Source organism: Dermacentor albipictus, chromosome 1 (assembly GCF_038994185.2).
Source record: "Dermacentor albipictus isolate Rhodes 1998 colony chromosome 1, USDA_Dalb.pri_finalv2, whole genome shotgun sequence".
Taxonomy (NCBI): Eukaryota; Metazoa; Arthropoda; class Arachnida; order Ixodida; family Ixodidae; genus Dermacentor; species Dermacentor albipictus.
In genome coordinates this window covers 350447562-350465231 of record NC_091821.1, presented here as the reverse complement: position 1 = coordinate 350465231, position 17670 = coordinate 350447562, and the positions used below count along the sequence as shown (strand labels likewise).

Genomic DNA, 17670 nt, shown 5'->3' with positions numbered 1-17670 from the left:
CAATATTGGGCAGTGATCGCGTTGATCTTCTGAAAACACATCCGAAGCTGCACAAGAGCACAAATTCACGAGACGGGTGCTAAGACATCAGTACTCGGGGCCCGAATCCACGTTTCGTTTGTGACAGTTCGTAGTTGGCTGGATTGTTCATTATGACCATCGGCCGTCGTCTGTTTTTACGAGCCGCTCTAGCGAACCCGCAGCTTCGACACTTAGGCCCCCGAATCACACATTCTCTCTTGTGTACAAGCGCAGTTTTGTGTGACCGGCCATTGTCGCCGCGGTGGCCGCTGGCCAGAGGTCGGCACACTTCACTCGCGACGTCCGTGCGCTGGCCAATCGTGAGGTGCACTGACGCAAGGGAGGTTTAGCGAACAGGAGCGCCGAGTATGCAGTCTTTGCTAGGCGAAACCATTTGGTCATCGAATAGCGCTTTGTTTTCACCACCAGTGCTACAGCGACTCACCCTGTGCAGGAATCCCTTTAGGAAGTCGCGATGAAATTTTTCAGTCCGGCAGAAGAAAGAACAGGAGAAGCGCTTACTTTCAAGCAAGAAGGCTGACACCGAACGTGGGCGATGGGCTGACCCCTTTTCTTCTTCTATGATGATGACGATGATGATAATAATAGTAATGATGACTCTTCAAAACATGGCACGTACCTACAATAGGGCATGGGCCAAGAATTGGGCAGCCCAAGATAATAGAATACATTACACGCCAGCAAATTAACCCCTAGTTGAGGAGAGGTAGGTCAGAATCAAAATAATCATACCTTCGCGAGTATGCAATACTGAAAATTAAAGTACGAGTCAGATTACGAATCGAACCAAATTCGGCAAATAAACAAACGTAATAAGTTGGGAACTTAGAAAATTGATAGGAAACTGCTACGGGGAACCCAAGATTTCCTCGGAGATCTCCAAGGCACTTGCTGCACACTTCGGAGAAAAGTAAATGGAGGCAGGGATATACCAGCTGCTAATCATAGCCTTGCGCAGATAGCATTTAAAATTTAATTCGTAATGTACCAACTTTTGGTGTATTCGCTATGTTCAGATGTGTAATTTTGCTGTACGAGGAAGTGGTTATCAGTTGCCTGGTCCATTGTCAATAGGTCAGAAATCAATCTCAAATCACTCATCCGGCAGGTTATCGCTCCTTACCTCGTCTCCAAGAAGTCTCTCCGCTCTAGTGGCAAGCGGTAAAACGAAACGGATTTTGTGTAAACGCTTGTTTTATTTTCACCATTCTTGCGTTCATTACTACATCGTAATGATTATACATAAGTGGAAGCAGGCTCAGCAACGAGCTTTGCTTGAAATCATTGACGGCTTTCAGATTGTTCAATACCATGACCGATGGACCTTCACACATGTAACGCTTGTGACAATGGGCTCCCAGGAAGATGGAGGCATGAAGTGATCTGTAGTCGTCGATCGAACAAGAGACGCATCAGCCTGGAAAGTCCTCTTGTCGGAACGTTGACCCCAGGCTGACGCTTCTTCCATTGTGCGGTCGCTGTTGGTTACCCGTGACACATGTGACACATGTAACACATGTAAATATATAGACACCACCAGTGGTACGAACAAAAAGAAAGCCAATTTTAACTATAGACATCATGAAAAGCAGATTTTATTCGCCCATTACCTTTTGCTGGTGTAATTTTTGCTAAAACGACACTAAATATGCATGTAAAGAGTGAAGCGAGAACGAATAATAGCACGAAGCAGCAGTTATTGGAAAGTTAGCGCGCGTTATTCAAGCAATGTGCATGCAACTGCTTGTAAAATTTCTTCTCGTTCTTTCAGTAGATACCAAATCCTGGGTAAACACTTTCGGCCGTTCATTACACACCACTTGTAGCTTGCCGTAAAGTTAACACTGTTATTTGTTCTTATTATTACCTTGTGCGTTGTCAATTCGATCAAAGTAATTCGTAACAAAGTACCAAAGGAACCAATAGTTCCCTGCCAGAAACTCCCAGTTGCTCAACTTTTATTCGCCTTGCCTAATTATTTTATGTTGCAAAATCGGCTGTATAACGTTTAAACGCGAGTAAAGTTTTAAACTATGCTCGACTCTGCTGTACATGAGCTGCGGCCGGAGGATTAGAGCACTTGGGGAATACAGCGAGGTGTGTTCTGAAGTGCTGATACATCCTCGAGAACTCACGGAGAAAAGCCTTCCATCATGATTTCATTCATGGTGAGAAATCAGACGAGGCTTACGAGCACATGTAATCGTGATAGGGACCACGATACAACCGCCTAAAAGTCACCGCACTATGGTGATGAAGATAGACCGACAACATAAATGATAAATTGTTTTCTCAGAAATCTTACGAGAGAGCAATAAGCATCCATCAATATCCTTACGACAAGTTCAATGGAATGTGTAAACTCTCGTCGTCTTTACTTTTCTTTTTTTCGCCACCAACAAAAATTGTTCGTAAGTAACATTTGTAGCCTGAAAACGACAACGTTCGTTGGAGTTGTATTGAAACTCTAAGGAATGCTCAGATTTTGATTGAGCAATAACCAACACACACAGCGCATATTATATTTGCGCTCGAGGAAAGGCCCTGCTTGTCGTTCCAATAATTACTCAGCTTAGCGCAGAAACTAAGAATGGCTATGTCTGTCGCATACAGAAACTTCAAAAGAATCCGTTCGAACACAGTCTAAGTAAATCATCTACTGATCACTGTCAGCCCACGTGTTTACTAATTTGTGCGAAGCTGGCGCCAAGCACGCGCTGAAAATGATCTTGGTGTTCCAGCTCTGCGCGCTCTCCATGCGTAAGTTTCTATGTGGGCCTGGGAGAAGAACACACAAAGCACTTGTCTTAATGCCACGACCCGTAAACACAACGTCGTTTGGTACATTTGCCATTGAACGTTTACCTCGGGTGCATCATTCCCCCTGATGACAACTTTTAAAGACATTGTTACGGGGGGTGGGGGCAGTTTAAAACTTCTCCTCCAGCAGGCACCGACCCACACATCACTGCACAGCAGGAAGGTAGAACTTGTGACTGCCGACGACCTCCTTGAAGACGTACTCCGACCTGTCCGTGTTCAGGAACGCGGCCGGGCATTCGGCGCTCGCAGTTCGCACCAGGCGTCCAGTAGCCATGGGGCGCTGCTTCCATGACTGAGTCCTCGGGTCCTGGTACTCAGCCATGGACGTGGTCGTGTGTTCGAACGCGCCTCCTCCCACTTTCTGGTGCGTTCGTGGTCTCTCGCGCGGTGCTTTGCTGATGCGCGCGTAGGAACTCGTGTTCTCGAGAGACCGCAGCACACCCGCCGACTCTTCAGCCTTGCAAATCGAGCAGTAGTCCGCGCCTCCTTGGACGAGTGTGCCCGAAGAGTCAACCGGAAAGATGATGTCCTTGGCAACTGCGTCTCTCTTGATCGGCTTGGCGCGTTCGACGAACTCGGTAGCGTTGCGCTGCAGGCTCGACCGCGAGGCGTACGATTCCTGAGTCGTAGTCGAGAACGTCATCCCTCCGGTCACCTTCAAGTTGTCCGTGGGGCGATAAGGCACGGGTTTCGGCGGCATCTTGACTTCGCTGTAGGCCTCACCGGTAGTCGTCTTTCGGGGTGTGTAGTCGGTGTCGTCGCCGAGCTTCTTCAGAGATGCCTCGCGCTTGATGGGTTTGACTCTTGCCGTGGGCGTGACGCGCCTAAACGTGTCTCTCATCGTCGTCGAGATTTCGGCGTAAGAGTCTTCCGCGCTCCGCACCTTGAGGCAGCTCTGCGGCCTATACGGCTGGGGCCGCTCAACTGTCACTGGCTTGAATGCTTCCCGGGACGTCGTCGTCACTTCCTCGATGCCCGAGGAAGTACGACGGCGTTGTTGCTGTGCCCCGCCTGTTGTCGACCCGGCAGCTACGGCGTGCTGCCCCCGCGTGTACGTCCTGTGTCTGTCCCGCCTAACCTTAACAGCCTTCTTGTAGATGTCCTCCCGTTCGTGGGCCTCGTGCTCCTTGTACTCGAGCTGCGAAGTCGTTTTGTAGTCTGCGGAATCCTGTCCGAGTACTAGAGTGGACTCCGGTTTTCTCACGGAGTACCTTGTTTCGCCAACGAAAGGAGCCATCTTGGAGTAGCCAATTTTGTCTTCATTCCTGATCACGTAGGAGGTGTCATCGCTCAGCTTGAGCGTCGACACAGGCCTGACCGGCGTCGGCACTTCCGCGACTGTCTTGGGAGTGAACTCTCCGTGGTGGACTGTTTCAAAGCTCATGCTTCCTTCGGGCGCGAGATTTGGCTTAGGATAAAAAGGCTTTGCGGGCTGTATCTTTTCGCTAACATCTTTGAAGCTGTCCGATGTAGTCGTAGAGAAGCGAAGCCTCTCACGGCTTGCACTGTTCACATGCGGACAGACACGCGAAGCCTGCGGCGTAGACGCTACGGGCGTATCGGCACTTTTCTGGGCCTGCAGCTGAGCTTCAGAACTCAAGGCACCCTCACCAAAGTAGCCCTGTGCTTCGTTACCTTCCACAATGACCTCTTCACTCCTATGAACGTCGTGTTCTGTCTTCGCTCGTACTTGACGCACGGTCTCAAACTTCTTCGCTGTCGCAGTAGACTCAAGATATTCTTGCTGTCCAGCGCTAACTTCTCTGACCCGCATTTCAGTTTTGCGCTGTTCCCCTGAAGTTTCTGCGCTCATTTTCTTGAGTGCCGCTGTACTTTCTCCATTCGCAATGATGGATTCCTGTCCAGCAAAATGGGCTTTTTGATGTCCATGCTTCTTAGCGCTTTTAACCTTATCCTGCCCTCTTTGATGCTCGTGCACTCCTTGCCGCGATTCCTGGCAACTGTCTGTTTGCACTGCTTGCACAGCGCGTTCTTTTTTTGACATCGACACCGCACCAACCCTTTTGCGTGCAGACGCGTCTTGTTTGATTGCTTTGTTTTTAGCGCCCCTGTTTTCGCTTTCACCTAAAAGACCCTGTATTTCGGCAATCAGCTCTGCGGAATCCTTTCGACCAAACATGGTAATTCCATCGGCGTCTTTCTTCTTCCCCTTAATTCTTCGTAACTCATCTCCAGTTTGCGTAAACCTGTGGAAGACGTCGTGACTCTGAGGCCGCCTGCACAGAGCGACCTTTGCATGCGTGCTTTCAGGCTTCTTGTACGAGTCTTTCGTCGTGGTTGAGTATGTGCCGGGACCTTCCCACTTTACGCTATCTTCTTCAAAGTGGGCTTTTCTTTGACCCCTGGACTTTCGCTTTATGAGTACATTGTTAGCACCCATGTGCATCTTAGCGTCTTCATAATTGGAGCTAAGCCCGGCTGCATGTAACTGTTTCACACTGTCCTTCTGATCCATTGTCGAGCTTTTTCCAACACTGTGCTCCTTGCGGTGGCGTGAGGCTGCCGCTTGGGGATCTCCTTCAGACGAGCTTCCGTTGCTGCCAAACAACTTCGACAGGGACTTGGGCTTGACAGGCCTGACTCGGTCCATCTTTTTCTTGCAGAATTCTAGCTCGTTTGTCGTGCGCAAATCCATCTGACCCGACGACACCGCGAGATTGTCTTTGGGGTAGAACGGGATGGACATTTCAGGACGATAGTACGCCTCCGCGTTCGCCATTGTCAATGGCCGGTCGACTGGCCTCGATCTCTCCGCGTCTTGATAATGAGGGGCCTCGAATTCGTCACGCGCTTCCTCATATGTTGATGCTGCCCGATGATCGTGACGTTCTTCGAGGTGCGCTTCTCCCAATGCACGCGCTTCCGTCGAAACTACTTCTCCCCCTCTAAATTGGCGGCCGTGAAAGACTTCCTGTGTGGCTGCTCTTCCCGTGTCTTCTCGGAACTGGTGGCCATAAGCGGCTTCATGCATAGCTTTTCCTTCTCGTTCCTCTTGGACGAGATCCACTGACGCTTGGTCCTCGGCTTCCATTTCGGTGCGCCTCTTCTTGACGTCAGTTTCGACGTCCGCGTGCAAGCTGTCGTAAGATGGATCGTCGAACTTTCGTGGTCGCAGCCTCCTCGTGACCAACTCAGTTTGTTCCCGGTGCTTGAAATCTTCGCCAGTAGTGGTAGAGTAGTGTGTCTTGCCGCCAGTCCTCAAGCTGGTCTGCGGTCGAGTCAGCGGATAGTGTCGCGAACCGGATCTGGCAGTAGCAGCAGTAGTGGCGGCAGTACTAGCGGCAGTATTAGCGGCAGTATTAGCGGCAGTATTAGCGGCAGCAGTTGCAGCAGTAGGAGCAGCCGTAGCAGCAGCAACATCCTGCCGCTCCAAGCGGTACTGTTCTGCTCTCGAGACTAGGTTCTGGTCGATCGTCGAGAAGTAGTCAGAACTGGTCGTAATGTATTCGCCCGGACCCTCGAGCCTCAGCGACGTTCTTGGACGGTACAGCGACGATACTCTGCCTTGAACCTGGCCGCCATCCGCCCTCCCCGATAAGCTGTGCAGGTCGTGGTGGTCGTGGTGGTCGTGGTGATGGTGGGTGTGATGGCAGTGACGGTTCTCCACTTTTATACGCTCCTCCGCTTCATGAGCTTCAAATTCGGAACCTTGGACGAGGTGGGTGGCCGCAACGTCTTCGTGCATAACTGCCTGTTGGTACGAGAGCCCGTCCACGACTGCACCGTTAGTCTGGGCTCTGCCTTCGTGACCGAGACCCGTTCCTCCCATCGCGATCGCGTCTGCGTGGAAGACTTTGCTTTCGGATGCGCGCTCGTGCTTTGAGATTCTCTGTTCGGAGACGGTCGTCGTTTCGCTTGCGTCATCTTGACGCTCGATGCTGCGATAGGATTTCGAAATCTGGAGTACCGTGTCGGGTGATACTTCCCACTGCCTCCTTCCGGCTTCTTTTTCACCTGGAAAAGACGACGTGCAGAAGAAGGAGTCACGGTGAACAAAACGGCTAAACAACAAGTCACACACTTCGCCAATATGTTGGGAAACCGCAAGGAACACACGAGACTTGAAGAAAGGGACAGCACATGTGTTCGTGTTGTCCCTTTGTTCAAGTCTCGTGTGTTCCTTGCGGTAACTTCCCAACATCATGAATTACCAACTGGCCTACAACCACACTCTGCTATGCTTCGCCAAGGCCGCGTTTAATAGCAAAGCAAGAGTTATCTGTAACGTTAACTGGTGCCGTTCATGCTTTTATTACTTGCTTTTTTGCTTCAGCGTACTCCCACCATCAATCAGCGAACACGCCGTATAAACATGAACCGAAACCTTTAATACTGCTACGGCACAATATGTGCCTTTGTGACACCCGACGGTCTTTATCAATTCAAGGTGATGCCGTTCGGCCTATGTAACGCTCCTACCACTTTTGAACGCATGATGGACTCCCTTCTTCACGGTTTCAAATGGTCCACGTGCTTGTGCTACTTGGACGACGTTATCGTATTCTCCCCAACGTTCGCTACGCACCTCGAGCGCCTCTCAGCAGTCCTGGACGTTTTTCGGCGAGCCGGTCTGCAACTCAACGCATCGAAGTGCCAATTCGGCCGTCGCCAGATTACCGTCCTTGGACATCTCGTTGACGCGAACGGAGTGCAACCGGACCCAGGCAAGATCCATGCTGTTACGCACTTCCCTGTTCCGACGTGTGTCAAGGATGTGCGCAGCTTCATCGGCCTTTACTCATACTTCCGCCGTTTCGTGAGGAATTTCGCCGCCATAGCACGACCCCTAACCGACCTTTTGAAAAAAGACTCTCCTTTCCAGTGGGGCGATAACGAGGCCTCTGCATTCTCTCATCTAATCGACATTCTCACAACGCCTCCCGTTCTGGCCCATTTCGATCCTTCTGCGCCTACCGAAGTCCGTACTGATGCCAGCGGTCACGGAATTGGAGCAGTACTAGCACAACGCCAGCGTGGCCACGACCGTGTTATCGCTTACGCCAGCAGGCTCCTCTCACCCGCGGAGCGCAACTATTCCATCACTGAGCGTGAGTGTCTGGCCCTAGTTTGGGCGGTTGCGAAATTCCGCCCATACTTATATGGCCGATCCTTTTCCGTTGTCACAGACCATCACGCGCTTTGTTGGTTATGCTCATTGAAAGACCCTTCAGGAAGACTTGGTCGCTGGGCCTTACGCCTCCAAGAATATTCGTTCTCTGTCACCTATAAATCTGGCCGACTACACAAGGACGCTGACTGCCTGTCTCGCTACCCGGTAGACGAGCCTGACGACGCCGACAGTAGTACCGCCGACGGCATTTTCTCTGTGTCTGCCTTCGCTAACATCGCCGATGAGCAGTACCGAGACCTATCGCTGCGAGTACTCATCGAGCGTCTGCGCTCTACACCTACCGACGCATCCGTTCGCCGATATGTCCTCCAGGGCGGCATTCTGTACCGAAGGAGCTTCCTCCCTGATGGCCCTGATCTTCTTCTTGTCGTGCCAAAACATCTACGACAGGCTGTGCTCTTTGAGATGCATGACGCACCCACTGCAGGACATCTTGGGGTAACCCGCACGTACGACCGCGTCCGCCGCCGCTTCTATTGGCCTGGTCTCGCTCGCTCCGTTCGACGCTATGTTGCTGCCTGTGATCCCTGCCAGCGTCGGAAGACACCTCAGGTGCTACCTGCCGGTCATCTCCAGCCGATCACCGTCCCTGTGGAACCGTTCTTTCGTGTTGGATTAGACCTGCTCGGTCCCTTTCCCACGTCATCCTCTGGGAACAAATGGGTAGCCGTCGCGACTGATTACGCCACCCGATACGCTATCACTCGGGCTCTCCCTACCAGCTGCGCCACTGACGTCGCGGACTTTCTCTTGCGTGACATTATCTTGCTTCATGGCGCCCCGCGACAGCTGCTTACTGACCGTGGTCGAAACTTCCTCTCGAAAGTTATCGCTGACATTGTGCGTTCCTGCTCCATTCAACACAAACTGACTACTTCATACCATCCTCAAACCAATGGCCTGACAGAGCGGTTAAACCGTACTCTTACCGATATGCTGGCCAAGTACGTTTCCAAGGACCACCACGACTGGGACATTGCCCTTCCTTACGTAACATTTGCGTACAATTCTTCCCGGCACGACACCGCCGGATTTTCTCCCTTTTATCTCCTGTACGGTCGCGAACCTACCTTGCCCCTAGACACGGCACTTCCTCCTGCTGCGGTCTCAACAAGCGAGTATGCGCGCGACGCCATCGCCCTCGCCGACCATGCACGCCAGCTTGCCCGTGCTCGACTTACGGCCTCACAGACCACTCAGCAGTGTCAGTACAACGCCCGCCATCGTGACGTACAGTTTTCACCTGGTGCGCTCGTGCTCCTGTGGTCGCCCTCTCGTCACGTCGGACTTTCAGAGAAACTTCTTTCGCGATACACAGGGCCCTACCGCGTGCTGCGCCAGGTGACGCCTGTGACTTACGAAATTGCTCCTGTGGGCTCAACCTCGTCCTCTCCTGTGGCATCTAGTGATGTCGTACACGTCAGTAGGCTCAAGGCCTACTACACTGCTTCCGAGTCCGATCTTTAGTCGCTCCGGGACGGCGCTTTTGCAGCCGGGGGTAGTGCTACGGCGCAATATGTGCGATCACGAAAGGCCAGCAGTGTGAAGACGACGACGACGATTAGATGCTAGCGCGGGCTGTTGCCTCTTGGCCTAGCGCAGCGTAACAATACTTAGATCACGAGAAATGCATGCTTTTTTAGTAGCGCATAAAATTCGCCTGTCAGAAATTGCCGACATATTGGCTGCTACGGCAAATCGCGCAACATTTGAGAATACTTCTATAGAAGTGCTTACTTCTTAACATGTTTTTTTTTAAATTTTGTGACACTCCTGGAGGTCACATAACGCCTTTCTAATGTCATTTAACAACATCTGTCTGTTCGAACCAACATGCCGCAGGCAGCTAGCTCCCTATATTACTTGGCACTAAGACAAAAAGCTGTTCCTCTAACAATGCACTGCAACGAACTCATCTCTTTAGTACACACAGCTCGTAGACGTCTACTATAGAGGACTTACAGCTTGTGCGTGCTCTTTGTTGCAGACTCTCCTGTGCATCGTTAGCGAAGGAGCCGGTTGAGGCAGAACGACAGCGGTGTTTCCTGCGTGGAAGAAAAAAAAAGGATAGCAATGATTTAATAACAGATACCATCCCGATCGTCGTCTCCTATGTACATTATTCACAGCGAGGCAAGATACGCACCCATATTTACGAACATATCTGAGCGAACTTTTAGAAAAGCGCCAAGCTGGCTTTCTCGTAATGTGCAGGCCTCCATATCGTTCTGGCGGCCTTCATGTTGATAAAATGGTGATTACTGGGAAGCTGGATAAGCGGACAGTGATTTCGTACCACAGGTACATTGGGAAGGCAATGACGAATGCAAGAACCCCGCACTAACCTTGCGTTAATTAGCAGAATAGCAGTGCGTGAACCGCCATTGGTTGCTACGAAGCTAACGTGGAACTTTTCTAAATAGTTCATTTAGCACAATTCAGCAGTTACCGCAGGAGCTGCGAGAATATGGAAACGCTTGCTACTTACCTTGCATCCCTCGCCTTACGTTTGCGGTTAAAGTTTCAGTAATCAAGACTGTTTTCTCATACATTAATTTATGTACGTACGCATATTGTGCCAATGCCGATCGGCATTGTCGGTATGTATGTATGTATGTATGTATGTATGTATGTATGTATGTATGTATGTATGTATGTATGTATGTATGTATGTATGTATGTATGTATGTATGTATGTATGTATGTATGTATGTATGTATGTATGTATGTATGTATGTATGTATGTGTATGTATGTATGTATGTATGTATGTATGTATGTATGTATGTATGTATGTATGTATGTATGTATGTATGTATGTATGTATGTATGTATGTATGTATGTATGTATGTATGTATGTATGTATGTATGTATGTATGTATGTATGTATGTATGTATGTGTATGTATGTATGTATGTATGTATGTATGTATGTATGTATGTATGTATGTATGTATGTATGTATGTATGTATGTATGTATGTATGTATGTATGTATGTATGTATGTATGTATGTATGTATGTATGTATGTATGTATGTATGTATGTATGTACAAAGTGCCTCAAGCGGCCAGTCACGCCGCAAGTTTGCGGGTATTCGCGATTCGTGGGCTTCTTTCACGCTCGGAAAACCCCTTTATATTGTACGTATTGAGCAACAGAAAGCTGTATCGAGGGTTTCTCGATAATGTTGCTCTACAATTTTCTCTTTGACACTTTTCACCTAATTACAATAATTGACAAGTTCATTAATTATTTAAGGCTAATTATCTAATTAGAATTATTGCAAGAATAATATGAGTATGTCTAAGCAACTGTAAACAACATTACCTTGGGTCGTTCCAGCTAAGTTGCACTTTCATGTTTTTAAAGTTTGGTTCAAGTCATATGAGACACCCTACATGTATAAATCCGGTTTGCTCGTACTTGTATCGGCGCTCAACAACATTTGTATAGTATATTACATACTTTTACACATCTTGAGTACCCTATTAAATTGCTGTATTTTAAATACTTTTACTTCTATTTCGGTACTACAAAAATACTTTTGCGATGGAGTATTCAGCACTGTGAGTTAAATAAATTTTATTAGTAAATTGTACTATTTTTAAGACAACGTTCAATACATTTCCACCATAGAGTACTTTTTAACGTCGGCGGCAATATGTTTGAAAAGAAGGCCGTGCTGTCAACGCAAATTTCCAAAAGCAGCTCCTTTCACTGGGCGAACAAAAGCTTTCAGCCATTCACCCTTTGATTTGTTTGACAAACTAAATCGCTTCAATGACGGTTTGTCTCATTTGTGCAATGTCTTTCATATTTTGAACTTGTCTTGAAAGTAACACTAACCAAGATGCTTTTTCAATGAGGGTGCAAGTACTCTGATGAGTAAAATTTTCCCCTACTATTTAGTAACTTATCCTAGATACTTTCTTTGGGTATTTTGCACATATGTGATATTTCACAAATATATCCACCGAGATACCGACTGACTCAGCAGCATGAGCAGCAGCCACGACAAACCTAGGAAGGTAGGCAAAGACAGTTTCGCCAAGCTTCGCTTTTCAAAAAATGACAGAAAACTTATGCGACCATGCAGAATCACAACGCATTTCCAGTGAAGCTGTTTCGTTAGAGTATTTGTAAGAACTTCGAAGATAAGCAACGTACACACTTAAAGATTTCGGTGCTCGTCAGCATTAAAGTGGTCCTCACTTATTGTAATATATTTCTGCCGTGTCTGGGCCTCCCAGGAGAGTAGGGAATCTTTACAAGCATTTTATATTAAACATCCAAATGGGCTGTTTCTTTAACGAAATCAACATTCATTCATTGTGAATATTCAATATAAACTCATTATGAATTCGTTTAATATTCAGCATTAAAGCAATATAGCGACACAACGTATTGGCCCCATCGAAACGAGTTATGTACGAAGCGCTTACTGCATGCAGCCGCGGATTCCTCTTTTGCGCTTCTCTAAGAACACTCGGCGCCATCTAGCGCCGCCGCCTCGAAGTCTGCGCGTGGCATGCCCAAATGCATGGCGCGCCGGTGCACACGAACGCTTGGGAAAACGTCACGCGGCAGCCGGGATCCTCTCTCGCGCTACCTTTTGGTCACGCGATGCCATCTAATCGCGCTTCTGAGAAGTCCGCACCTGGCCTCCGAGACGAGAAGCTTGGCGCAGCGGTGTCTGCGAACGCTTAGCCTTGTTCCTTCGCTCACCGCACGCTCAGTGGCACATATTTAGTGACCCGAGTTGGCGAAAGGTTCCTTGAAGAGTGGCACATACACAGTGCATTTATGGCGCAGCTCACTAAAGCATCGGGTTGATGTTCTTGAGGAACCCTTGTGACGTGGGTTCAATTCCGCTCAACGTCGGATATACTTAAGGAATCTTTTTCGTCATTGTAGAGCGGCGCTTCCCCAGTGGCACATACCTAGTTACCCAAGTTGGCCTCAAAGACATTCATTGAAGAGCGGCACACACCTACTGGCACATACCCATATTGGTATCAGATTGGTTCATTGGTTCAATTGGTGCACAGGCGAGCAGCACACAGCCAGCGCTCCAAGTCGGTGTCAGATAGATTCCTCGCACAGCGGCGTATCTACTCAGTCCCGCATCTACAGGGACCCATGTCGGCGTGAAATGTGTTCGTCGACGTGTGGCACATATGTACACAGTGCCACATACTCAGCGACTCAAGTTGGTCCGACGGCTGCTCTCGAAGCCTGTTCCCTTAGAAAAGCAGCCCGATGCGCTACACGTTCCACCACGGACCACCCAGTGACCCAGGTATGCCGGAAAACGGCTATATACCAACCTCGATAAATAGATAGCTGGCCTCTGGAAAGTGCGTGAAGTACCCCGAGAATACTAACGCATTAAAACGGCCCTATCTGTGAAGGTACTGGTGCACTTGCGTAGTAAAGCACGTGTTACATCGCTGACGCGATGTCATGCGCTAGTATCCATGCCTAATGAGGTCCATAAAAGATGTATGAACATATCAAAATAAACCATTAGATGTTGGAAATTAGCTCCGCGCGGTCGTTCTAATGCCTTCTTTTGTCCCTTTAGCGCTACTCAGTTTCTCAGTGTGACAGACGAACTACGCCAATTATGGCCTTGGCCGAATTCTTTACACCACGTGGTTCTTTAGGTGACACTACTCGAATTGCGCTTTGTGTGGGTGTGACGTATACTGCCTTCTAGATAGTTCAACCATCACAATATATACTGCCTCCGGGAGGGGCAGCCACTTCTCCCGTGAATAAGTTTTGACGCTGGTTGTTTCGCTTATATGGATCACACAAGCGGACCTCCTGTTATTAGAGTACGCACTGTAATGATCCCGGAGTGATAAACTGCTACTCAAGCGCAAAAGGCACGGGTATGTACGCTTCTCACCAACAATCGTTATCCTTTTGCGGGCCCATAAGGTTGAACATGTTACCACAGACGCGTCGACGACCTCAAATTCAGACAAGTCCAAGCGGGTCGAGAGTCCGTAACAGCTATGCTTGTATCTTCGAAGCCACAGCCTTCTTCCTTCGTTTTCATGCGAGCGCCGCTAGGGTGACAGCGTAAAAACCACGATCAAATAAAACTGCGTTCAAAAGACTAGCCAGCGAACCTCAAATTGAATTGGGGCGTCCAATAATGACTTCCTATGTCGACTGAACGGAACTGCTGGGGGACGTGTTCACAAAGCCAGTAACATGGCTCTCAGTGTAATTTCAAAAAAAAAAAAACTAAGGAGAAACATCTAGCAAGAAATAATATAGGTGCACATTAGGAGAGAGGGGGGGAGAAAGGAGGAAGTAGACGGGACTACGATGAGACGAGGGGCGAGAGGGAGGTGGGGTACACACTGCAGGTCGTTCAGCTTGGACCCCAAGTGGCCGCGACGATTTTAATCAGGGCAACGACACTGCACACTACGTGGCCAGATTTCGAGTTTGCGCCGGCGGCCACGACCCGAGGCAGCCCCGCGAGCCGTGCGCAATGAAGCGGCCAGCCAGTATTGAGTCCGCGCTTACGCCGAGCGCGCTGGCATATCGGGGCGCGGAAGAGGAGGAGGAGGGACTTGACGGGGCAGCTGCACAGCCCGATGACCTGGCAGCGTCACTCAAGGCAAGCGTGGCGCTTCGTGCTTCCCAGCGGGTGCGCTGCTCCACTAATCAGAAGAGGAAATGTTTTGAAGCCTATTCTGACGGGCCACGCGAATCCTGTTGTGTCCATTGCAGCAGGTCTAACAGCTGGCTCGTCAGCGCTTGCGCTTTGGTTGAAACCAGACTTTAAGAAAATAATTACGAAAAGGAGAGAGAGAGAGAGAGTAATTATTCGCAGGCGTATGCCGTTCTGCGCGACTGATAGACTAAATACGTGATGATGATGATGATGATGATGATGATGATGATTGTGGTGGTGGTGGTGATGATTTATTGGCATCCCCTTCGAAACGGGGTGGTGACAGTACCCTAGAATGCTTGAGCTAATTGTCTATTATATACATGCATAGCAGTCAAGCATTTTGCCTATCTCTCAATGATGTCTTCTCTCTTCAATAGAAAGTTTATACCTACATCGTACAGTTACTTATGCCTGTAACAGATCTGGTTATATCAATTTGTTTGCTGCTTTTTTTCCATTGATACCCCAAACATATCTTGCTTATCTCGACTGCTGATCAGTCAATGCTTCCATCCGCTTTGAATTCCAGTGCTTCTGGAAGGTAGGTGTTTTGTAGGGGCCTAGCTAGGTGAATATCTTGGCATTCCATTACGTTTCCAAGTATTTGTTGCAGCAGACACAAGCCTCATCCCGTTGCGGATATTTGCACCTGTGTGCGTGCGTGCGTGCGTGTGTGCGTGTGTGTGTGCGTGTGTGTGTGTGTGTGTGTGTGTGTGTGTGTGTGTGTGTGTGTGTGTGTGTGTGTGTGTGTGTGTGTGTGTGTGTGTGTGTGTGTGTTTGTTTGTTTTATCATCACGCAGTCAGCTCTAATAGCAAGATACCTCCTTATGTGTTATCGTAAAGAATTTACTTTGTGATTTTTTTCTTGCCATGAGTGTAAATCTCCATGGTCTTTTTCGTTTGTTTGTTTCCCTCCATCCCACTTGGTGAAGTCTGGTCGTCTATTTACACCTTTAATTACCCTGTACTTCGTTGCCAACTTCGGTCGTAATATTAACCCTCGTTGCCAAACAACGTATAGCCGCTTTGGAGCTCTCACAAATGCGACGCCCAGCTCTTACAGCTGCGTTGGCAACCAACGGAGCTCAAGCAAAGGCGTTGCTCGGTTTTCACGGCTGCAGCCATACGAACGTGTAGCTGACTTCCAACGTGAAGCCGGTAAAATGCGACGAGTGAAAAAAAAATCAATTACGGATTACTTGCTAAAAAAAAAAAACGCGCATATTATTTGCCCTTTATTTGAATAAGATATACGCGAAGTAACTTTTACTTTACAGCCATCGATGCCTATGTTTCGAGGCAACGAGAACGGCATTGAAAGTCATATTAAGAGCTTCGCTGCAAAATTGCTGGAGTGACAGCCCTCGCAGCTTCCTACCAGCAGGGGTGAAGACAGCACTTCAATACACAGCACCTCGGGCAGTTTCGCGCAGGAGCTTAAACAAGGCAGGATCGCTCCAATTTCTAAGAAAGGTGACCGCTCTTTAATCTGCACTTATCGCCCCATATGTATGCTACCATGTTTTAGCAAAGTAATTGGAAAGCTTATTGAAAAAAGCTTAGCTAATTACTTTACAAAATCGAACATTCCCTCACCGTTCCAATATGGCTTTCGCCCGGGTTACGGGACACAGCTTGCTCTTGTTGCGCTAGCCGACCAACTAAACCTCGCTATCGATGAGGATAATTATGTAGCTTCTGTATTTGTGGACTTAAGGAAAGCGTTTGAAAATGAATCATCATGTCTTATTTGATAAGCTTGAATCATTAGGAATTACCTGTCCTTTACTACAAAATTACTTAAGACAGAATGCAGGAGTAACTGTTTCAGGCGTTTATTCTGAAAACATGTTCACTAATACTGGCGTGCCTGAGGATTCCATACTGGGTCCGCTTTTATTTTTAATATATGTCAATGATTTGCCTAACTGCCTTTCTTGTTCTAAATGTGTACTTTATGCACACGATACTACTATTATCAACTCTGGACATCAACTATTTTATTGTCTTATAACAATAAAATATAACCTTAAATAATCCTAATAGCCTTGCTTCTGTACGACTTGCAATGAGTTTAAATGGGCTACGTGTTTCCCAAATAAGTAACGCAGTAGTTAATGTGTGAATGAATGAATGAAAAGTATAAGCATAGTAATGGTTAGTGGTTATATCTTTCGTGTTTTTAGAAACCCCCTAATTCCACAGGTAATCATGTGTTTTACTTTAGAAATTTGTTCAATAAGTTTAAAATTTCAGTCAAGATAGTTATAGTAAGAACTTGCAGGGATAGGATTAACGCAAAAAAAAGAGAAAAAAAAGTAAATGAAAGTGACGAACGGAGTGAAGTGTTCCTTTATCGGAAAGTGAATACAACAAATTTTGTTTTCGATGAGTTTATATGTAGCTGGTCACTATAGCACAGTTCCAGCAGGCTGTACAAATTAATGACGAAATTAATGACGAAAGGAAGCAGCCCCAGCCAGGGAAAGTCCGCTCACAGTCAAAGTGTTTCTACTCTGCTAATGAAAATGCTGGGCTAATTGAAAAATAAAAGCTGGTTGTTTTTGACCAAAATTTTACGTTTGGTCAGTACTGATATATGATCTGCTATAATGCTTACAAGATGTTCAGTTTCATCTCTCCCTCCAACCAGTGAAACGTAGGTGAATGTTGAACAATATCTTGATGCAAAACGTCAAGGCATCTGTCGAGAACAAATAATAACATGCTTCAATGGAGTTATCCTCGTTGGAAAAGAGTTCTTTCGGCAGAAATCACTGGGCATGCGGTACTGCCAATGGTTGATGGACGCGTATAAGGCTATTTTAACGCGATAGCGCTAAGGGCCCCGCCTCGCGAAAAATCGTTCCGAACCACAACCACGCAGGCCTTCCGCGTGGCGAAGAGGCGTTACAGAACTCATTGAATTCCTCAAAGTAAAATGCGTCAGAA

General features: G+C 47.9%; 2 protein-coding genes across 4 annotated transcripts in view; both read right to left on the bottom strand.

Moving 5' to 3' along the window:
* LOC135909642 (sodium-dependent proline transporter-like) overlaps nt 1–595 on the bottom strand; it is a 29993-nt gene extending 29398 nt beyond the window's left edge. For all 3 annotated transcript variants that reach the window (XM_065441662.2, XM_065441660.2, XM_065441664.2), the window contains exon 1: nt 467–595. The gene's annotated coding sequence lies outside the window, so the exon portion shown is untranslated. The remainder of the gene's footprint in view (nt 1–466) is intronic.
* Nucleotides 596–1229: 634 nt separating this feature from the next.
* Nucleotides 1230–17670, bottom strand: part of LOC135909644 (uncharacterized) — a 34007-nt gene continuing 17566 nt past the window's right edge. The window contains exons 2-3 of the mRNA XM_065441668.2: nt 9980–10062; nt 1230–6840 (exon numbers count right to left, since the gene is read on the bottom strand). Coding sequence (XP_065297740.2) covers nt 3008–6840; nt 9980–10062 — 3916 coding nt within the window. The 3' untranslated portion in view covers nt 1230–3007. The remainder of the gene's footprint in view (nt 6841–9979; nt 10063–17670) is intronic.